Source organism: Apodemus sylvaticus, chromosome 6 (assembly GCF_947179515.1).
Source record: "Apodemus sylvaticus chromosome 6, mApoSyl1.1, whole genome shotgun sequence".
In the NCBI taxonomy this organism is placed as follows: Eukaryota; Metazoa; Chordata; class Mammalia; order Rodentia; family Muridae; genus Apodemus; species Apodemus sylvaticus.
In genome coordinates this window covers 31,707,696-31,732,292 of record NC_067477.1, presented here as the reverse complement: position 1 = coordinate 31,732,292, position 24,597 = coordinate 31,707,696, and the positions used below count along the sequence as shown (strand labels likewise).

General features: G+C 40.4%; 1 protein-coding gene across 1 annotated transcript in view; it reads right to left on the bottom strand.

Annotated features, from left to right (window-relative positions):
- Cep128 (centrosomal protein 128) overlaps positions 1-24,597 on the bottom strand; it is a 376,076-nt gene that overhangs the window by 299,981 nt on the left and 51,498 nt on the right. Inside the window, exon 10 of the mRNA XM_052186712.1 lies at positions 23,569-23,685. Within this exon, the coding sequence (XP_052042672.1) occupies positions 23,569-23,685 (117 nt within the window). The remainder of the gene's footprint in view (positions 1-23,568; positions 23,686-24,597) is intronic.

Sequence of the window (24,597 nt, the reverse complement as noted above, 5' to 3'; positions counted from 1 at the left end):
AAGGACTCCACTTGTGCTATATCAAGAAATGTCATCCCATTCAGACATCATCTCTGTGTCTTTTTATAGCAGCACAAGGCGGCAGACGCATCAGCCCAGGGGCAATATTCTAACCTGGAATATTAAAGCAATTCTTCTATATTAGGTAGTTCAGCATACAAATCACAAAAGTCTATACCATTCAGTCTGGATTAAAACAGCCTTCAACTTCTGAAAACAGATTAACACTGAAAGGGAAACATTTTATAAATGGACAAATCAAAATGGTGAGCTATTTTGTTAAGCATTCACTGTAAGTGTTAACTCATCTACTTCCTCTCTGAAGGGGCTAACCCCGCTCTGGATTCCTTCTCTCTTTGACTAGACCAGGCAGCTCAGAATTACATTAAAACTGACCTAGTAAAAGCAGCTATAAAAGAAAAGAAAGCATCACATGCCGATGAATGTCCACAACTGTGTTGTTTTGCCCTTTTAAGCTCAGTTTTCTTGGAGCCCCTTAGCCATAAAGCTCTGGTGTGCCTGCTCCAGAATTTGCATTGTCTTTTACAGTTTTAAGATCACAGGAACACCACAGAGTCTTAATAGAGGGCCCCTGAGGCACACTTAAATCTTTAAAAACAACAATTTTTCTTTTTTCCTTGATGGTGGCTATTTCCATGAAAAGGACAAACACATTGAATACTATTACAGTTCTTTAGAAGCAGATGAATCTAAACACTTACTGTTCTGGATTACCAAGAATGCAACCTTTCCTTTAGTGAGTAGAGGGCAAGGGAAAAAGACCATGTGTGTGGAAACTCCCACATCTTTCACAATAAACGTATTTACCAAGCGTCTCTAATAGATGACAGATTCAAATATGTGGAACAAATAGGAATTATAGGGTCCTTCTGTCTGCTTCAAATGGACCAGCAAATTTTGTTATAATAATGGTGCTAGAACTTTTAGTAAAAGATTATATGGTAACTTTCTCAAGGTCAGAGCCACTGATATTCCCAGAGTAAAGTCATGAATATCACGTGTCCTGATTCATCCTCAGCAGTACTACAATGCATACCTCTGGTCATAGGGAAGAGCATGGAAAGCATTCACTTGGAAACCCACAAAACTACAACAGGGAGAAAAAAAAAAAAACAGTCTGGACTCATCGGAAACGTGAGTCAGAATCACTATGCTTGAAAGGATAAACTGTCAGGTCAGTCATTTTTTTTTCAGTAACAATAATGATACACCACTAAGAAACAGAACATGGATGCTTTTCCTCTATTTTTATGTTTAAATTTGCCACGTAAATATGAGGTAAAAGTCAGAGAACAAATATCTTAAGATTTCTAGATTACAATGAGATTACAAATCAGATCACATGATATATAAACTGAAGTTAGAAATTGGTTTTTATATATATTATAAATGTCAACAATATCTGAGGACATTTGTTTACTCCCTGTTGAAAAGAAATTTTATTAAGGAGACAAGATTTATGAAACATTATGATAGAAACTGAATTTTCTTTTAAGAAAGCAGTCAGGTGGCTGGCTCTGAAAATCTCTGTAGAAGCCTAAAACAACTCAAAAGCATCAAACAAATAGACTAATGCCATACTGGAAGAAAGGTTTCTGTGAAACAAGAGGACACTGTTGCTCAGAATGAGTGTTATTTGCTTAAATTAATGGAGATTTTTAGTTCATCAAGTTCCACGAATTTCCAAATGCTGTTTTTTTTTTTCCTGAATCAAGTCAGAGATTGCTCCCCATGAGAACAAGCTCAAGTCATGGAAAATCTTAGCCTTTAAATCCATCCAGTTGGAGATTATCTGTGCCAACAAAAACTAATGCCCAAAAAGTGGTTTCTATCAAGTCAGAAAACAATACACTCATATTCTAAATCTCTAAACAAACAAGTTTTTGACTCAAAAGTAGCTAAACGTATTTTTTAAAACCGTTAAAAAGCAGTTTATTTTATATCTGTGACCAACGTGGGGGGGGGGGGGGGGAACAAGCTACAACTAAAACAAAACAAACAAAATCCCTGTTTGGTAAGTTAGTGAGCCTGCATGAGGAAAATCCCAAGAAGATCCAATACACACACCATGATGACACCTGCTCATCTGTGAGCTATCAGTGGAAAGGACACAAGTTCAAAGGCCTGAGAGTTGCTGGTCACAGTGGTGCATTCCTTTAAACCCAGCACCTGGGAGGCAGGGGCAGGTGGATCTCTGTGAGTTCAAAGCCAGGCTAAACTACCTAGTGAGACTCGGTCTCAAAAGGTGGGGAAAACCTGCTGACAGTTGAACCTGTAGGCTTCCCTCCTACAAAGGTGAGCACATGAGCAGTCACAAGGAGCTGGCATTTAATGGACATGGTAGACTCTCCTACAGGTTAAGTCCAAGCTGTCGGAAGTAAAACATGACCTAATGGTAAGTCTAATCCTTAGCAAGGAGCCTTAAAGCTGACTAAAGCTGTCTAAGGTTTTTCTAACATAAAGCCCAAAGATTTGCTTTGGGAATGGGCCTCTCCATGCCATCTTTTTACCTCTTTTTCATGTATGATCTGGTGCTTACTATGCTGGGATCCCAGACACTTTACAAGGAAGATGGTGGTAGGATCCATCAGAACTTATTCTGACCCACCTTCCCAAAGGAAACTTCGAGAAATGTCTCAACTCCAGTCAGAATTGGAGTCTGTTACTATTTGAGGCACCTGGATCCAACAATGCCAAAGAAGGTTATAGGTTCAATCACCATGAATGCCAATTTCCTTTGCTGTGCCTCACAGCCATAAGCTTTAGCCCTAACACCTTAGCCAAGGCCACAGGGAAGATGGACTAGGCCAGAGATCTGGGATGAGTCAGCAAAACTCCACTACCATGACTATGAAAATAATGCAAGACTAAACGCCCTCCTGACCGACCAGTGTCAGGACTTCAGCCTTCAGCTGTTTATAAATTTGCAGATCTGCAAAACAAATGCTTCGTTACTGCTTAAGAACTTGATGTGCTGAAATGCCATGCAAGTCTTTTAAAGTCTTTAATTCAAAAACAACACTGGTAATAAGCATTATTCCCTGAAAGACCACTGCTTTTACTGGAACAGATCATATTTTTATGCAATCTTTTACTTAATAAAAAACTTGCAAGTAAAGTTAAATGTGAGCCCAACAAGCGTACTTTCCAGGATTTCCTTCAAAATCAAAAGGCAAAATGCTCTAAGCAGAGGCTCTGTTTTCATCTGAGTTGTTTCCTCTCAAAAAAAAAAAAAAAAAAAAAAAAAGACCTGGGCTTTTACTAGAGAACCAGAGCAATAGGATACTCCATTTGACTCTCTAAGCGGGCCACTGAGCTAGAACTGTTGACAAACAGAAGATCATAGATAATTGTGGAAATTTAAATTAGAATTTCTCAAGGTTCATCTGTCTGTGAACAGAAAAGCCTGTAAACACACATCTTCCACTGTTCAGATTCCCCGGAATGTTATTTTATGCCTTCGGGTTTGGGGATTTTGGGTTTTTACTACTTTCTAATAAAAATAAAACAGGGCTGAATGGATGAATAAAGCTATCTGTAGCTGAGTGTTCTTTGTTTGCACAATATTATTATGCACTCAGTGGCTGCCCAATAAATATTAATTGATAATGATGGGAAAGGATTTTATAAACAGATGGCCTAGCAAAAATTCACTGAAGGATGTAGACAGAAGCATTGCCCCTGTAACACAGAGCTGATCCTAATCCTACTTACAGAAATGCTCAGGCTATAGTCAGGCTTGTTCAGTCAACAAGAGCAAAAGGCACTTTTCATCATCACCAAAGAATCAGCCGTACTGAACACTTATCTGCATACAATTCTGCATAAAGGGACACACAGAGACTCCTGACAGCCTTATTTGTTATCATTGATAATGAAAAGGCACACAGCAGGCAATAAAAACAGATACACATGATCTAAATGATACCTTGGGATCTAGTAATATGTGGCATGAACACAAAGTGTCAGCCCTAAACCCAACTCACAGTAGAAATAAGCATCCATTAAGTAAACTTCCAATGCTTCCACGCAAAATCAGGAACTTAACAGAAGACCTTCGCATATGCTTAAAGAAAAGGTTTCCTTAAAGCTAGAGAATCGAAATGTTCCACACTTTGTCTCCTTTATTGCTCCTGTGAGTATTTTGTTCTCTTTCTCGGAGGAACCAAATCACCCTCACTTAAGTCCTCCTTCTTGAGCTTCCTGTGCTGGGTGAATTGTAACTTGTTTATTTTGAGCTTTTGGGCTAACATCCGCTTATTAGTGAGTGCATACCATGTGTGTTCTTTTGTGATTGGGTTACCTCGCTCAGGATGACACTTTCTAGTTCTATCCATTTGCCTAAGAATTTCATGAATTCATTGTTTTTTGTAGATGAATAGTACTTCATTGTGTATATATGCCACAGTTTTTGTATCCATTCCTCTGTTGAAGGACATCTGGATTCTTTCCAGCTTCTGGCTATTATAAATAAGAGCCTTACAAATATAGAGGCAGATGCTTGCAGCCAACCATTGGACTGGGTGTGGGGTCCCCAGTGGAGGAGCTGGAGGGTGCTTCGGTGGAGCTGAAGGGGTTTACAGCCCCATAGGAAGAACAATGACTTCAGAAACCCAAACGCCCCAAGACTCCCAAGGACTAAACCATCAACCAAGGGGTATGCATGGTTCTAGTCAAAAATGTGGCAGAGGAAAGCCTTGTTGAGCATCAGTGGGAGGAATGGTCCTTGGTCAGGTAAAGGTTCAACAGAGGCCCAAACAAAGGGAAACCGAGGGGCATGGGAGGAAGGAGTAAGCAGATTTCTCAGTTCGAGGCTAGCCTGGTCCTGAGTTCCAGGACAGCCAGGGTACGCAGAAAAAGAAAAAGTGAAACCTTAACTGTCGCTCACATCCATAAGAGGTGATAGGTGTTCTGGGACAGCTGCTGCTTACACACCAGCGCACAAAGCTGCACTGTCTAAGGAATCCAAAAGCTGGCCATGGCCATGCTGCTGCTTCTCAGCTGACAACACAGTTCTAAAGTTTCAACTTGTGCCTTATCATTTTTAAATACTAGATCTGTATCAGTGGAACAGTTTAATACAGGCAGCATTTCCTACGGCTTCAAGGGCTTGCAAACACTGTCCACGATGTTTGTGAACCACCACGGTCCCCTGAATAGAAATGGAAAACTGTTTATCCCAGAATCTCTGAAACCTTTTCTGACTTTGCTCCCAGAAGGTCTAGGGGAACTGTTTTACAGTTAAAAAAAAAAGTTAGAATTGTTTCAGAGTCATCAGACATAAGCAAAATCCAAGAAAGCACAATACAGGCTGAACAAAGAGCTGGAGGCAGAGAGGAAAATGGAGGCCAAAGCAGAGGGCAACTACAGAGCACATGTGGGACCCACTCAAAGGGGCGTCAGACACCTGTGCAGGATAAAGCCCCTCAGAGTGACCCCTGCTCTCCATCCATTCCCTTCTGATCAGTGTGCTCATACTGACGACTCTCACAACCCTTGCGATTAACAGCATTTGCTGTCTCTTTGCCAGGAAAAGTTAATAATTCGTACATAACAAACACTGAAGAGTGAGAAAAACAATTAACATGATGTAAACTGATAAGGAAAAGGGCAGTGGTGGGAATCAAAGCCACAGCGATCAGGATGTAAGTCCTCGAGCTGCAGACCTTTAGAGCACTCAACACAGTAAGTAGCCAGTAAGCGAAGGGTAAAACTCACACCCACAGAAAAACTTCCCAGACTGATTTGGAAATACTAAGTCGCAGCAGAAATAAGGTCTCTCAAGCACAAACTTTGCCACAAACGGCCCAAAACAATCACTTTTTGCCCTCCAGTGTCCTCTATAGCCCATGCAGACCGGGAAATATTGCTTCACAATAATTATGAAAAGGACCCAAAGGCGAGGCAGTATCGTAGGTAATGTCAACCCCATGGCTGCCAACATAGCACCCAGCGCATAGCATATGACAGAGCTCACCAAATGAATACCTTACTAAGTGGTATTCTAAGGGTACAGGATACAGCATTCATTCTTTCATTCTTTCATTCATTCATTCAATGAATGCCTAGCTTGGTCTTAACTATTTCTCAGGCATTGTTATAAGAGCTGAGAAAGGACCATAAGCAGAAGCCATGAAGGGCCTACCCTCAAAGGCTGGTTAGGGGACAGACAGGTGACAATAATGGAAGAAGTATTGTTAAAAAAAAAAAAAAGAAAGAAATATACCAAACTCAGAAAGGAAAGGGGGCATTTTTCTTAGATAGTTAATAAAGGGTTTCTGAAGTAGCATTTTAAAGGAAAGGCAGGCAATAAGCCCACAACAGAAATCAACTTCATGTCTCTGGAAACAGGAAGTCCAAAAGTCCAAAGGCAGAAAGTACGGCGCTTGCACACAAGAAGGCCAGCGTAAGTGACAGTGACACCTCTGACTGTCCTGTGGGGCATGGACACAGCACATGCTTGAACACCAGAGGACAACCTGCAAAGGCCATCTCTCAAGCTACGAGCTCAGGAGACCAAAATTAAGTTATCCCACTTTACACCAAGCATCTGTACCACTAGCATTATGCTGGCCCAAAGTCACTGGAAGTGTCCTAGCATTAATAAGTGAGAACAACAGAAAATTGCAGTGGAAAGAAATCAGGAACCAGATTCAAGAGACTTTTAGTGTGCGGCTTTTAAAGTTGTTATAACTGTAATAAATGAAGAATGTGACATCATCTGCATGCCAGGCAGGTGACAAAGAGGTGAGACTTGAGGCCAACGGCCTACTCTGTTTGCACAAGCAGAAGACAGCAGCAGAGACAACAGTCAGTAGGAGTTACAAGGGAGATAAAGAGCCAACTTTCACAATTATTTTTAAATCAGAGTTGACAAGGTGTGAAGAATGAGAGAAAAGTAGACAACAGAAACTCGGTTCTCGACACTTAGAAGTACAATTATTTGGCATCAAGATGATTATCCTTCTCCCTTAGATGACGCATGATCTACTTCTTAGGATGAAAAACACAAAAACATAAGATCCAGCACCTTCTGAGGAAGTTCATAGGTCAGAGGGGAAAGAACAGGAAAGCGGAGCTGCAGGCCCCAAGTCTGTGCAGACACGGCGCTGGGAGAGACGACAGCAGTACGACTTGATCCCCATCCAAGCAGGTGGCCAGTGAGGCCATGCAAGCCTCATGCTCAGGTCACAAGTTCTGAGCCTGTGTGCTTTCTACCACCCCAGGTCCATCCACTGAGTAAAGTACTTCCAGCTCCGAACAGGGCTTGAAAGCTTCACCACAAATGGACAATTATTAGAAATCATTTGTTCCTCCCCTCCTGAGCAATAATTAGAACCTGTTTCACGATGTGACAAAAAGAATTAACTAATTTTAATAATAGAAATCAATTAAATGCACTAAGCAATAAACCATGTCTGTTTATCAAGGAAAAATGAGACTCACTGAAGGAAAATTGAGCAGTACTAATTACAGGAGCAGAGGCGAATGGTACAAGGTACAAAGGGGTCATGAGTAAGAGAAAGACATAATGTTAGGAAAAGGCTCGTGTGAGATGCAAATACAGAAAACAGGGGTGTCTAAGACACTGGCTTAAAGCTCAGACATAACAAAAGTGGAAAGGAATCAGGAACATATGAAATTAACTCTCATATCAGAAGATGGTCTCCGCCTTTCTGCATCTAAACAGACTAACTCCTACATAAAGGAAAGGATGGGAGGAGGCAGGGAGGGAAGCCTGGATCTGGAGTATAAAAACAGCACCAACAAGCCAGCTCTGGGCTCCATGTAGCATGTGTCTGTATGCAATCCCTTAAGTTTTCAACAGTGTGAAGCTATACTTTCAATTTTAAATTTTAAAATGACAAATAATGATATTGTTTTTAATTGTGAGACTGATGCCAAGGACGGTTTCCAGAAATGCTAAGAGCATGGATATATATTCTGTAGAGAATCCATCTTAAATCAACCTGGATCTTGAAGAAATGCCTACTGGTGGTTCAATACTGACGACTAGTGGTCACATAGAATACAGTAAGTCCTCAGAAAGCATTTAGCCTAAATTTTTATCAACTAAATTTGAAACACTGAATGCAAACTACATGAAATTTTTTAGTTGAAACATTCAGGAAAAAAAGACCACTAAGGAAAATAACCATATCCAAGGTTCCTTATGTTTTTATCCTGAAGCCCAGCATGGTGAGCACACATCCACAAATCAGCACTCAGGAGGAAGGCAAGATCAAGAATTCCTGATCAGCCTTGCTATGTGTTGAGACTGTCCATTATTTAGACAGTGTTCCAAAACAGAATCCACTTGGGATCTGCTGTTGAACTATGGAAGAGACAAGTCTTTGTGCCATCTTATCTACAGTCTTGGAACTGAGCAATCTCCCAGAATAATATATCAAAGAGATAGAATCGATATACCTGGGATAACTCCATTCTAACTATCTAATACTATGACATACTAAAATAGCAAACAATTCTCCTAATAGCATGGGACTTCAGATAGATGAATTTCAGCATAATATCAGGGCCAGCAGCCTGCTATGGGGAACAGATTATTTATATAATAGTAATTGTGATTGATTATGGTCATAGCTGTGTCATTTGAACCATTTCATATTAAATCTCAATGAAGTAGAGTTCACCTTCACCTGCTCTGCAAAGCCTTTGCATGGAGATCATCTCTTCCAAAGAGGTACACTCAGCCAGGGTCATTCACATCTGAAGATAACACTTATCTGCTCAGCAGTTGTTGGCAGCATGACAGCACACTATGTGAGTGACCTGGGACTTCGAGTCCCAGGACAAGAGTGGATGGCAGTGACCTGGTGTCTGGCAGAGAAAACCACATTCTAAGGAAGAAGACATATGACCGCACAAGTAAGCAAGCAGCAGTTACAGCTTGCACGTACGCCATGGCACTCAACAGTGACGGCATGCTCGCATTCTTACTAACACTAAAGAAAAGGACCTCTCCTGCTGTGCACCCGGAAGCAGGCTGGGAGGACACAGCATGCTCCGGTGGGTAAGGCCCCACAGAGCTTAGGATCCAGTCCTGAGGCCTCTGGCGGGAACCTTCAGATCTCTGCTTCGGGATCCAGAGCAGGCTGGGCTATAACACCGCATCTCCAGGCCCTGCAAGAGGCCAGAGGTGCACCCGGGAGGCCACCTGGGAGAAGTCAGTGTGCTCTGGTTAGTCCAGCAGGCCCAGGGTAAGAGTCTTCATGTCTCTACTTTGGGATCTGAACAGCCTGGGCCACAGCACCCTGTCTCCAGTCAGTGCAGGAGGTCAGCTGTGAACCAGAGGCCAGCTGGGAAGAGGCAGCTTACACTGGTGAATCCAGCATTGACAACAAGACCAACTAACACCAGTAAAAACTAGATGGCAAAAGGCAAACGCAGGAACATCACTAACAGAAATCAAGGCAATATGGCAGCATCTGAACCCAATTCTCCTTTAACAGCATGTCCTGGATACCCCATCACACCAGAAAAACAAGATTTGGATTTAAAATCACTGGTCATGATGCTGATACAGAAAATGGATCAAAAGTTAGAAGCCCTTACAAAGGAAACAAAAAAAAAAAAAAATAATTGAAAGAAATTCAGAAGAATACAAAAGCCAATAAGGAGGAAAGGCAAAATTCACTTAAAGAAATACAGGAGAACTTTGGTCAACAGGCTGAGGTCATTAAAGAGGAAACACAAAAATCTCTTAAAGAATTACAGGAACACACAAACAAGCAAGTGAAGGAGCTAAGCAAAACCATCCAGGATCTAAAATCAGAAGTAGAAACAACTAAGAAAACTCAAATGGAGACAACTTTGGAGATAGAAAACCTTGGGAAGAAATCAGGGACCATAGATGCAAATATCAACAAAAGAATACAAGAGATAGAAGAAAGAATCTCAGATGCTGAAGATACCATAGAAACCATGGACTCAACAGTTAAAGAAAATGCAAAATGCAAAACACTTGTAACCCAAAACATTCAGGAAATCCAGGACACAATGAGAAGACCAAACCTAAGGATTATAGGCATAGATGAGAGTGAAGATTTACAACTTAAAGGGCCAGCAAATATCTTCAATAAAAATACGGAAGAAAACTTCCCTAACCTAAAGAGAGAGATGCCCATGAATATACAAGAAGCCTACAGAACTTCAAACAGACTGGACCAGAACAGAAATACCTCCCATCACATAATAATCAAAACCCAAAATGTACTAAACAAAGAATATTAAAGGAAGTAAGAGAAAAAGGCCAAGTAACATATAAAGGAAGACTTATCAGAATCACACCAGACTTCTCACCTGAGACTATGAAAGCTAGAAGATCCTAGGCAGATCTCATGCAGACTGTAAGAGAACACAAATGCCAGCCAAACCTACTATACCCAGCAAAACTCTCAATCACCATAGATGAAGAAACTAAGATATTCCATGACAAAACCAAGCTTACCCATTATCTATCCACAAACCCAGCCCTACAAAGGATAATAGGAGGAAAACACCAATACAAGGAGGGAAACTTCACCCTGGAAAAAGAAAGATAGTAACCTTCTTTCATCAAACCCAAAAGAAGATAACCAATCAAATTTAAAAAATAACATCAAAAATGACAGGAAGTAATAATCACTATTCCTTAATATCTCTTAACATCAATGGGCTCAATGCTCCAATAAAAAGACATAGACTAACCGACTGGATACTTAAAAAGGACCCTACATTTTGCTGCATGCAGGAAACACACCTCAGTGTCAAAGACAAACACTACCTTAGAGTAAAAAGCTGGAAGACAATTTTACAAGCAAATGGTCTCAGGAAACAAGCTGGAGTAGCCATTCCAATATCAGATAAAATTGACTTTTAACCCAAAGTCATCAAAAGAGACTCTGAGGGACACTTCTTGCTGGTCAAAGAAAAAATACAACAAGAAGAACTCTCAATCCTGAACATCTATGCTCCAAATGCAAGGGTACCCTCATTCATAAAAGAAACTTTACTAAAGCTCAAAGCACACATTGCACCTAATACAATAATTGTGGGTGACTTCAACACTGCACTTTCCTCAATGGACTGATCAGGAAAACAGAAATTGAACAGGGACACAGTGAAACTAATTGAAGCTTTGGACCAATTAGATTTAACAGATATATAGAGAACATTTTATCCTAAAGCAAAAGAATATACCTTTTTCTCAGCACCTCATGGTACCTTCTCAAAAATCGATCATATAACTGGCCACAAGACAGATATAAGAAGATCGAAATAATCCCATGCCTCCTATCAGATCACTATGGAGTAAGGGTGGTCTTCTATAGCAGCAAAAACAAAAGAAAGCCCACATACACGTGGAAACTGAACAATATTCTACTCAATGATACCTTGGTCAAGGAAGAAATAAAGAAAGAAAATAAAGACTTTTTAGAACTTAATGAAAATGAAGACACAACATACCCAAATCTATGGGACACAATGAAAGCAGTGCTAAGAGGAAAACTCATAGCCATGAGTGCCTCCAAAAGGACAATGGAGAGAGCATACACTAACAGCTTAATGACACACCTGAAAGCCCTGGAGGAAAAAGAAGCGAATTCACCCAGGAGGAGTAGAAGGCAGGAAATCATCAAACTCAGGGCTGAAATCAATCAAGTAGAAACTAAGAGAACCATACAAAGAATCAACAAAACCAGGAGCTGGTTCTTTGAGAAAATCAACAAGATAGATAAACCTTTAGCCAGACTAAGCAAAGGGCACAGAGACAGTATCCAGATTAACAAACTTAGAAATGAAAAGGGAGCTATAACAACAGAAACCGAGGAAATTCAAAAAATCATTAGATCCTACCACAAAAGCCTATACTCAATACAACTGGAGAATCTGGAGGAAATGGACAGTTTCCTAGGCAGATATCCAACACCAAAACTAAATCAGGATCAAATAGATCAACTAAACAGTCCCATAACACCTGAAGAAATAAAAAGGGTCATAGAAAGTCTCCCAACCAAAAAAAAGCATGGGACCAGATGGCTTCAGTGCAGAATTCTATCAGACCTTCAAAGAAGACCTAACACCAATACTCTTCAAACTATTCCACAAAATAGAAATAGAAGGAACTCTACCCAACTAGTTCTATGAAGCTACAATTATGCTGATACCAAAACCACACAAAGATCCAACAAAGAAAGAGAACTTCAGGCCAATTTCTCTTATGAATATTGATGCAAAAATAGTTAATAAAATTCTTGCCAACCGAATCCAAGAATACATCAAAACGATCATCCACCATGATCAAGTAGGCTTCATCCCAGGGATGCAGGGATGGTTCAATATAAGGAAATCCATCAATGCAATCCACTACATAAAAAAACTCAAAGAAAAAAAAAAACATATGATCATCTCATTAGATGCAGAAAAAGCATTTGACAAAATTCAGCATCCTTTCATGCTAAAAGTCTTGGAAAGAACAGGAATTTAAGGCCCATACCTAAACATCGTTAAAGCAATATACAGCAAACCGGTAGCCAACATCAAACTAAACGGAGAGAAACTTGAAGCAATCCCACTAAAATCAGGGACTAGACAAGGCTGTCCTCTCTCTCCATATCTTTTCAATATAGTACTTGAAGTTCTAGCTAGAGCAATTAGACAACGTAAGGAGGTCAAGGGGATACAAATTGGAAAGGAAGAAGTCAAATTATCACTATTTGCATATGACACGATAGTCTACTTAAGTGACCCGAAAACCTCCACCAGAGAACTCCTACAGCTGATAAATAACTTCAGCAAAGTGGCTGGTTATAAAATCAACTCAAGCAAATCAGTTGCCTTCCTATACTCAAAGGATAAGCAGACTGAGAAAGAAGTTAGGGAAATGACACCCTTCACAATAGCCACAAACAATATAAAGTATCTTGGTGTAACTCTAACCAAACAAGTGAAAGATCTATATGACAAGAACTTCAGGTCTTTGAAGATGGAAATCAAAGAAGACCTCAGAAAATGGAAAAATCTGCCATGCTCGTGGATTGGCAGGAATAATATAGTTAAAATGGCCATCTTGCCAAAAGCAATCTACAGATTCAATGCAATCCCCATCAAAATCCCAACTCAGTTCTTCACAGAGTTAGAAAAAGCAAATCATCTGGAATAACAAAAAACCCAGGATAGCTAAAACTATTCTCAAAAACAAAAGAAATTCTGGGGGAATCAGTATCCCTGACTTCAAGCAATAGTACAGAGCAATAGTGTTAAAAACTGCATGATATTGGCACAGTGACAGACAAGTGGACCAATGGAATAGAATTGAAGACCCAGAAATGAATCCACACACCTATGGTCACTTGATCTTGGACAAAGGAGCTGAAAACATCCAGTGGAAAAAAGATAGCCTTTTCAACAAATGGTGCTGGTTCAATTGGAGGTCAGCATGCAGGAGAATGCAAATTGATCCATTCTTATCTCCATGTACTAAACTCCACTCCAAGTGGATCAAGGACCTCCACATAAAACCAGACACACTGAAACGAATAGAAAATAAACAGGGGAAAATCCTTGAGGACATGGGCACAGGGGAAAAGTTCCTGCACAGAACACTAATAGCTTATGCTCTAAGATCAGGAATTGACAAATGGGACCTCATAAAACTACAAAGTTTGTGTACGGCAAAGGACACTGTTAAAAGGACAGAATGAGGCACCTTAAGAAGTGCTCAACATCATTAGTCATTAGGGAAATGTAAATCAAAACAACCCTGAGATTTCACCTTACATCAGTCAGAATGGCTAAGGTCAAAAACTCAGGAGACAGCAGGTGTTGGCAAGGATGTGGAGAAAGAGGAACACTCCTCCACTGTTGGTGGGGCTGTAAGATGATACAACCACTTTGGAAATCAGTCTGGTGGTTCCTCTTCCAAATCAGACATGACACTTCCAGAGGACCCTGCTATACCTCTCCTTGGCATATACCCAAAGGATTCCCCAGCATGCAATAAAGACACATGCTCCATTATGTTCATAGCAGCCTTATTTATAATAGCCAGAAGCTGGAAAGACCCCAGATGTCCCTCAAAGGAGGAATGGATACAGAAAATGTGGTATATTTACACAATGGAATACTACTCAGCAATTAGAATCAATGAATTCACAAAATTTTTAGGCAAATGGTTTGATCTGGAAAATATCATCCTAAGTGAAGTAACCCAGTCACAAAAGAATACACATGGAATGCAATCTCTGATAAGTGAATATTAATTAGCCCAGAAGCCCTGAATAGCCAAAGCACAAATTGCATAACAAATACCTCCCATGAAGAAGTATGGAGAAGGTCCTGATCCTGGAAAGGATTGATCTAGCATTGGAGGGGAATATAAGGACAGAAAAAAAGGAGGGAGGTGATTGGAGAATGGATGGAGAGAAGAAGGTTTATGGGACATATGGGGAGAGGAGATCCGGGAAAGGGGAAATCATTTGGAATGTAAACAAAGAATATAGAAAATAAAAATATTAAAAATAAATAAATAAATAAGTACTGTAAAAAATAAAATAAATAAAAAATATTAAAAATAAAAAAATGACAAAATGAAACCAACAAATTGGGAAAGGATATTTACCAACCCTACATCTGATAGAGGGCTAATATCCAATATATACAAAGAACTCAAGAAGTTAGACCCCAGGGAACCAAATAACCCTATTAAAAAATGGGGTACAGATCTAAACAAAGAATTTTCACATGAAGAAATTCGGATGGCCGAGAGGCACCTTAAGAAGTGCTCAACATCATTAGTCATTAGGGAAATGCAAATCAAAACAACCCTGAGATTTCACCTTTCACCAGTCAGAATGGCTAAGGTCAAAAACTCAGGAGACAGCAGGTGTTGGCGAGGATGTGGAAAAAGAGGAACACTCCTCCACTGCTGGTGGGGCTGTGAGATGGTACAACCACTTTGGAAATCAGTCTGGCGGTTCCTCAGAAAACTGGACATGACACTTCCGGAGGACCCTGCTATACCCAAAGGATTCCCTTTCATGCAATAAAGACACATGCTCCATTATGTTCATAGCAGCCTTATTTATAATAGCCAGAAGCTGGAAAGACCCCAGATGTCCCTCAAAGGAGGAATGGATACAGAAAATGTGGTATATTTACACAATGGAATACTACTCAGCAATTAGAAACAATGAATTCACAAAATTTTTAGGCAAATGGTTTGATCTGGGAAATATCATCCTAAGTGTGGTAACCCAATCACAAAAGAATACACGTGGAATGCAATCTCTGATAAGTGGATATTAATTAGCCCAGAAGCTCTGAATACCCAAGGCACAAATAGCATATCAAATGACTCCCATGAAGAAGTATGGAGAGGGTCTTGATCCCGGAAAGGATTGATCTAGGGTTGGAGAGGAATATAAGGAGAAAAGGGGAGAGGTGATTGGAGAATGGGTAGAGAGAAGAAGGTTTATGGGAGATATGGGGAGAGGGGATCCGGGAAAGGGGAAATCATTTGGAATGTAAACAAAAATATAGAAAATTAAAATATTAAAAAAATAAATAAATGGACCTCTTTCTTAAACAGAACCAAAAAAAAGTAAAGATGAAACCTATCCAGACTCTCTTTTTAAGATTAAAGTAACCTTGCTTCTTTTTTTTTGTCTTTGTTTTTTAACTGAAAATACATTTTTTTCATAAAATATATTCCAATTACAATCTTCCCTCCCCTAATTCCTTCCAGATCCTCACCAATGCCCTTCCACCTAAATCTGTCCTTTTTTTCCTTCTTTTATTAAAAAACAGGAATCTAAATAATAATAAGAAAGTAAAAATATGAGAAAAAAGCCAAAGAAAAAGCACAAAAAACATATAGACAGATAATAGAAACACAAAACTGGAAACAATAACGTAGACACAGAAGTCCTAACGGTAAAGGAAAAGACAACCCGACAAAGCACCATAAGACAGACTCCTCCACGCACTGCCGCTGTGCTTGTTTTGTGTTGCTCTACTGCTGGGCACGGAGCCTGCCCTCACTATGGTTTGTATATCCAGCAGGATTCACTGGACAAAGTGAGGTTTCCTTTGGGAGTGGTTATTGATTGGCAGTAAGTTCTAGGTTAGGGATGGGCCTTGTGTGCTCTTCCCCTCTCAGTTCTCAGACCTTCTCATGCTGCCACCCCTGTGAGTTCATATATGCTTCGGTCCTGTTGTGTCTAGATGGCCTTGGTTCCTTGTGTCCTCCGTCCCTTCTGGCTCTGTCCACCTCCTCTTCTGCAGAGCTCTATGAGCTCTGAAGGGAGGGATTTGATGAAGACATTCCATGTAGGACTGAGTGCGCCAAGGTCTACTCTAGAACACTGTCCAGCTGTGAGTCTCTGTATCTGTTCCCCTCTAGTGCAAGCAGAAGCTTCTTTGATGATGAGTGAATAAGACATGGATCTATGAGTGTAGCAGGATGTTTTAAGGAATCATGTTGTTGCCACATTCCTTTAGCAGAACAGTAGAACAGTAGCATTCCATTTTCCCCTACGTCCCTGGCCTATCCAGTCTCAGGATCTTGATGGCCTGTGCAGCATTAGGCATGGGTTCCATCTTGGAGAATGAACCTTGAATCCAATCAGATATTGGTTGGTTACTCCAACAAGCTTTGTGCCACTATTACCACCAGCATATCTTACAGGCCACCATTGCAGATGAAAGGTTTTATAGTTTACTTTTCTCTTTTCAGAGTTCGTTGAACCTCCCATTACTGTGAACACTAGTTAGAAGGGGTGAAGTCTCAAGGTAGGCACCAGCTCAACCTCTTGGTGTTGAGAGTTATGTAGGTGTTGTCTTCAGCAACAGAGCCTTATCAGTTTGTGAAGAACACTAGCCTGTGTTATTTGAGGGTTTCCATGAGGCCCCTTTGGCCAACAACTCAATTAGATGTAACCCACTTCCAGCTATGGGTGTTTCCTTTGGTGATGAGAGATATCAAGTTGGGGCTCCATCTCTCCCATCATTTGGATCTGTTACATAGTGTATATATTCTAAGAAGCTTCTACTGTATTGTTTTCCATGCAACTCCTCAAATGGCCCTTAGTTTTGGCTGTTCCACCCCCCAACTCCATCTGTACCTCCGTGCTAGCCCCATCATTTCCACCACCACCCGCTCTTGTCCATTCATAACAATTTATCCTAGTTCCTCGTTCCAGGTAGACCTACACCTCCCTCTAGTCATATACTCCATGCCTAACGTACGTGCTTATACATATCAAGAACTTTATACCTAACATTCACATATAAGCAAACACATACTGTATTTGTCTTTTTAGGCAGTTACCTTACTCAGGATGATTTTTTTTTTCCTAGCTCCATCCATTTCCCTATGATTTTTATTTCATTTTTTAATGGCTGAGAATGCTACTGTGTAAATAAATGCTCACTTCTTTACCCACTTATCCACTAACTGACATCTAGTCTATTTTAAATTTCTGGCTATTAGGAATAGATCAGCCAATAACAAGGTCAAGCAACTTTCTTTGTAGTAGAATAAAACATCCTTTCAATATATGCCCAGAGTGGTATAGCTGGACCTTGCCGTAAACCTGTTCCAGCTTCCTGAGGCACTCCCACTGATTTTTATAGCACTTATACATGTTTACACTCCCATCAGCAACAGACAAGTATTCCCCTTACACCATATTCACGCCATGCATGAGATGGTTTTTTTTTTTCACTGATCTTGGCCATTCTGGCTGATGTAAGAAGAAATCTCAAAGTAGTTTTGAATCGCATTTCCCTGATGACTAATGATGATATTGAACATTTCTTTAAGTGTTTTTCAACCACTTGTTTCCTGTTTTGAAAACTATGTTTAGATTTATACCCCATTTTTTTTCAATTGAGTTTTTTGTTTTCTTGATGTCCACTTATTGAGTTCTTTATAACCTGTAAATATTAGTTCTCTATAGGATGTGTAGTTGATAAAACCCTTTTCCCATTCTATAGCCTGATGCTTTGTTTGACCTCTGCTGTACAGAAGCTTTTCAGTTTCTTGAGGTCTTATTTATTACTTGTTGGACTGAGCATCTACGCTATCCACATTCTGGTCAGAGAGGGTTTGTCTTGTGCCAGTAAATTCAAGACTATTCTACACTGTCTCATCTGTCAAGTTCATTGTACCTGGCCTTATCTTGAGGTCTTTGAGCCTCTGGAGTTGATCCTTTGAGTTCCATGCAGAGTGATAAGCATGCATATAACCTTGCATCTTAAAATCAGAGAAGGCAGCATGAAGAAAATGCTATAGACTGATCACAGTAATCAATGTAAATATAAAACTGCTAATTTACTAATATGTAAAAACAACACATCATTACAAAGTGCTCAGCTATGTAAATCAAGCACAACAACCACTGTACCAACAATATTAAAAACAACAATATGTAAATGCTATAAGAGAAAACACAGGTAGCTGATGTCTCTCATAACCCATTGTGATTTTAAATGAAAAGAAAAGTTCTCTTGTCAAACAGAACAAAAAGAAACATTTCTGTGATCGGAGGCTGTTTCAAACCTTGGAGCAGGTACCTCAGAAGGATACACTTTAGAAATGCATCAACCAGAGAATGAGGCCACAATCCAAGCTGTCTGTGATTTATTCCATACTGGGCCTCAGGTTCCACCCATGGAATGAGACCAACTTAGGAGTTGGGGAAAATAAAAGGATAACTAAAAAACAGTCCATCGAGCCTCTAAGACTGCTGAATATAAAAGTCAACTACAAACCAGCATTCTTCTATATATTATTAATAACCAGTCAAATACAACGAAAGAAAACATCTCATCCCCACTAAGAAGAAAAATCCTAAGGCACTAAGGAATAATTTTAAGGTGCATAAGGCCCTCAAACAACTTTTATGAACTTAACAGCTTTTATAAAATGTTATTGAAGACAATACAAAAGACCTTCCATTCAAATTAGTCTACATATTTGATGCAATTATAATCAAAACTCCAACTGGAGTGTTCATGGAGCATAATGAAGGATTTTCACTAGCATTCCCTATATCATGGTAAGAGGTAAGATGATTCAGACAACATGATAGCAGAGTGGCAATAGGCAAGCAGATCCACTGTGAGACATCCAGGGCGCAGACAGATGTATCTCAAACAGCAAGTGCTCAAACAGCATGCTAGGCAACTGAGAGGCAGAGAAAAACAACTCTGCTTCTTTCTCCACTTTTAAAAACTTTCAGTCAACTCAACTAACAAACTAAGTTTACGTGAGTAAAAGTAACAAGCAAGAGAACGCACTGCCAGTTCATATGGGAAAACCTGAGGAACTCAAACACACTCCTCAGGAAAACGCGGTAATACAGAAATGGCGCTACACTGTCTGGCAAGGCCTCCTTATCTCCTGGTATTCTCAAAGCAACCTTACTTTCAGTTTACTTGCTCTCCTTTCCCCAAGTAGCCGCTGCCACACCTTCACTGCCATCTTGGACACACCTCTGAAACCATTCACCCAAATAAACTTTTCTTCCATCAGTCACTATGGGTCACAGTATTTTAATCACAGCCACAAAAGTAACTGGTACAGTCAAAGAACTTAAAGGACATAAGCAGGGATGACCTCATAAACTATAAGCAGCAGGCCACCCCAGGAAGACTTGTCCCGAGGCACTGACACAGGATCCAAAGCCTGTGACCATGCTTCCTCCCACGAGGAAGCCTGTAACAGAAGGAGTGGCCGTGTGGAAACAGGGACTGGAACCCCAGAGCTGCTGCAAATAAGAAAAGGAGGCTGACTTTGTGTCCACTACTTCCCAGTGCTTAACGCTGCTTTTCATTATATGGAAAGAGGCAAAGTCCCTCTCAAAACCATCGGGTGCGTTAGACTGAAGATGACTGTCAACCTCCAACTCCTAGGATATTTTAGGTGAATCTTCCTAATTTCCCAGTGATTCTAGGACTCAAAGTCAGTCCTTCACTCTTTGAGATACATATTTTGACAATGCAAATCAGTGTAATGATGTAAAAGTCCAGGTCCTCTTACCCACCCGGCTTCAACTCCCACCGAAGCCAGACACAAACATACCCAGGACTATCAGCATTTAATATAGGAATTTCCATAAGTGTTTCCAATATAAAAAAGAAAGCAAAGCTCTCTCCTTAAACATGACCTTTCCAGAACACTCTAAGCCATTTAACTTGGAAACAGGAAAAAACCCAAATTAATATTTTCCAGATCCCACTACCCTGTTTATAAGCCACAAGCACCTTTTAAAAACTTTTTTTTATAGGTCACTGCTTACATTAAAGGGACAAAATACGAAAGGTTTCTTATCAAAAGTGATCTCTCTATTGTACTGTCAGGGATGCAAACCAAACATAGCTCAGCTCGGCAAACTGACAACCGCAGTGCGCACACTCGGGCTCGGGCTTCTCCAGAACTAGGGTGGGAAGCAATCTTCCTCTCCCCTTTCTTTGTAATTGTGTGCATTCTGCAGAGAGAGGAAAATAAGTGTGGAAATTTTCTCTAATTTTCTCTTGCAAAAAAGAACAATTGTCACTTCACTACCATTCTTATGCTCACCAGATGCAATTTACTTTCAGAATAAATGTATAAAAATCAGGATTTAAAAAGGCAGGGGCTATCCACTTGCTCTATCTAATTATTCAAACCAAGCATCCTCCAAGTAACAACGAAGCAACAGGGGCATGCCTCCTGTGTGAAATGGAGAAAAAAATTTGATTTTTTTTTTTAAGTAAGGCAACTGTCTCCCTTTCAGCTTACACCGCCCTTCCATGGTGGAATCCCTTTTCCCCGTTTGAACTGAGAGTGTCTACTAATATGTGAAAAAGGTAGCCAAATGATAATGGTCAGCAATCTGTAACTACATGTATTTTTTTAAGAAAAGTTAGGAAAGAGCATTTTAAAACTGAAAAAAAAAATCCTAATTTGATTCATTGCTTTTCTTATTTTTCTCAATTTTTATACTTCATAGATATATTAGATACTGAAAAGAAATGCCAATAAAATAATTCTCAGTGACAGGGAGGAAATGTACTCAAAGTAATAAAATAAGAATCTTCACTAAGATAGATGGACAGATAGGGAGGACAGATGGACAGACAGACAGACAGACAGATGAGAGGTAAAGAAAATCCATGCCACATACATATAAAAGGTATATGATTTGAAAAATGGGCTCTTTCCAAGTCTCCTCCTAAAAAAACCAATTAAAAAAGAATAGCAGTGCTGGAGTGGAGCAGACTGGCAGGCAACTTCACAAACACTCAGTTTTCACTAGCACAGGACTTCCTATGTAGCACTCTGAAAAGACACAGAACCACTTTTCTGGATTCCATCAAAATCACCCTATAAAATACCCTACTAGAATCCTACAAAGTCACCACTGATGAGAACTAAATCGCTATACAGAAATCAGTATCATGTGGCCTGGGTTTCAGTCTGGGCCAAAGAAGAACATGACTAGCAAAATTTGCATGAAACCTACAGTTCAGTCATCAGACTGTACGGTGCTAAGCACCCCACTGTAATCACTGTGCTGTGATTACAGTAGGAGGCACACGGGGTAAATTAAATACAAAATATTTACACCAAGGATGGAGCGTGGAAAGAGGAACAGAAGTGGTTAGTAAGCCCAGCTGAGGAAGAACTGGGCCAACTGCTAGGAAGGTGCATCGCCTAAGGTAGACACTCACTAACCATCTACCACCAAAGAAAACTATGTTTCCAATATCATAGCCACAAAAAGACTAAAACCAACTTCAAAGGAAGCTACTTGAACACATCCTAACACACACTGGGCTCATTGCTGGCCTCCATGCTTTGTCAGCAATCTTATATAGAATATTATACATAAAATGCAGACGTAAATAACTGCTACTTACAGATGGCAATTCTGACAGGAACAGTCTAACTAAAGTTTCTAAGTTTACCTTTGAGTACAAGTGGTTTGAATTTCGGAGCCTGAAATGTACACATGGAGGAATCGTTCATTTTGTTCTGTGTGGTTTATATCAGCTTCAGCTCTACCTGTGAATGGTGACTTAGGAGCCAGGCATGAATTAGCATTGCTGCCAGAGAAAGGAAGCATCTTAAATGACTGCAATAGTATCTAACCCTGTCTCTAGACAGATGTCATTTCCTATTTGACTTCAGACTGTGTTTGCAGCGTTCCTCGATTCTAAACAATATAAACTACTCATAAAGGCCCTTTAATGTAAATATATTTACATTTGTCCTTGCTGGTTCTTGTCAACCTGACATAAATTAAGAGTTACTGGGGAAAAGGACTCTCAACTGAAAAAAACAAGCAAAATGCCTCTCTAAGATTTACCTGTGAGCAAGTCTGTAGTGCACTTTCTTGACTGATGATGTGAGAGGGCCCAGCCTCCCGAGGGTGGTGCCACTCCTGGGCTTGCTGCGTTCATAGGTGCTATAAAGATGCAAGCTAAGTAAACCATGAGGAGCAAGACAGCAAGCCACACTCTTCCACAGGCTCTCGTCAGCTCCTGCTGCAGGCTCCTGCCCCACCCTCTCGGTAATGGACTGTGATAGGGAAGTGCAAGCTGAAATACAGCCTTTCCTCGAGTTGCCTATGGTGGTGTTCTATCACAGCAAGAGAAAACAATTATACCTGCGGCCTTCTCAAAACCATTTCGGAATAAAGCGCTATACACTTTAGGTATATCAGAAAAATGACGAAGTCAGGCTGGTAGCACAGGAATGCTGAGGAGACCCAATTACACAGAAATTCTTTGTTCTACTTTTTAACATCATACATCTAAATTTTCAATATAAAAAAGGAATGGAGATCTAAAGAGTAACATGCAGCTTCTGAACTGGTTTGAAGACAAACTCGCTCAGAGAACGGCAAACTTCCGTGAAGCCCAGACTGCAATACCATGACATTTTCTGCCAGAACTCCTCAGATCTGCCTCTCTGGTACACAAGTACCCAAGGATGGAATCTGAAGGAGCAGGAAAGGTCCCGAGCCAATAAAACTTTATTTACAAAATGAGTTGTGATGTGCTGCTGCCCGGTGTCTGGTCCATGCCCCCAAAACAATCAGAGTAATTACACTTTCACTGCTGTAATTACTCTACTGAGCACATTCGAGACATCAGCATTAACTCCTTATCCTCCCACCCAGGCGATTAGGTAGACATTATAATTCCCATCGAAGAGTTTATATATAAAAACAAACAAACAAAAAAAAAACTTGCCAAGGGAATACAAACTATAGGATGCCTCACTCTGCATTCTGAACTGTAACCAGAGGCTGTACTTCTCTTGTAGGATGAACTGCATACCTGTGGGTTATCCCATCCCATGTGCAACCTACAGAATTCTGGCTCCTCCATATCTTCCTGACCCCGCCCCAGTGCTTGGATCACAGGTGGGCACCACCACCCCCCGGTTTGTATGGCATTCTGCCAACTGAGCTATGTCCCAACTCAGAGTTGTACCCATTGTAGCAATGACTAAATAACAACCCAGACCCCAGGAAAGTACTTCTCACAAACCTCCTGAAGCCTCAAGGACACGAGCCCCAGCTGATCGTGCCGTCTTTCCACCAGCTCTCTTTCTAAGCGCATCTCTCTTTCTATTTCCTGAAGCCGCCGCTCCACTCGATCTGAAACCTCAAGAACAGAGACAAGGAGCATTAAGGAGCTAGCAGGGAGGAGGGGACACAAACGACACCTGGCCAAAAAAGCTAACAAGAAGTTACAAATCAAAGCAATCAGCAGTTTCGAATATCCATACCTCAATCCCAAAAGCAGGACTCAAAATTTTCAAACTTCAACACTAACTGCTTAGCACTCAAAGACACTAACTAGAAAAGAGTGCCCTCTGGTGACTCAATGTGAAGTAGCAGCTTTGCCAACAGTTGCCTTTATTAACTTATTCATGCGGAGCTGTCCTCTCCCTTCAGGTCCTTTTATCTTTTTATCCAGGAGCCTGACGGTCTGGAAGACCCTGCTGTGAGTGCGCAGTACCTCATCCAAAGGGTTCTGCCAAGGTTTTCAACTGCAATTTACTAAAAAATGAAAAGTTGAAAAGATCAAACACTAAAGGCAAATTGAAAAATGTTTAATTGGGACTCAAAAGCAAACAGGAAGGAATTCTTCTTTCTGTCACAAAGTCTTCCTTAATAAACTGTTGTGCAAATTCAAGCGGATTTTATACATGTCATTATACATCTCCATAAAATAACTTACATTAGCAATGTATATGTCTGGGGACATAAGACATTTCATATTCATTTTAAGGAATAAATAAGGCCCTATTATTAAACACATTTTTCTGCTAGTCTTGTGTTTCATGGAATATCAAGAGGGGTCTGCTCACAGGGCTAGAGAGATGGCTCGGTGTGTAAGGTGCCTGCAACGACAAGAACCTGAGCTCAGAGCCCCGCACTGTCATGAAGCAGCAGAGTAACAAGATGTGTAATCCTAGATCTTTAGTAAAAAAAGAGATAGATACAGAAGAATTCCCAGAAGCTCATGGGCCAGCTAGCGTGCCAGACAAAGCAGTAAACAAGAGACCAGACC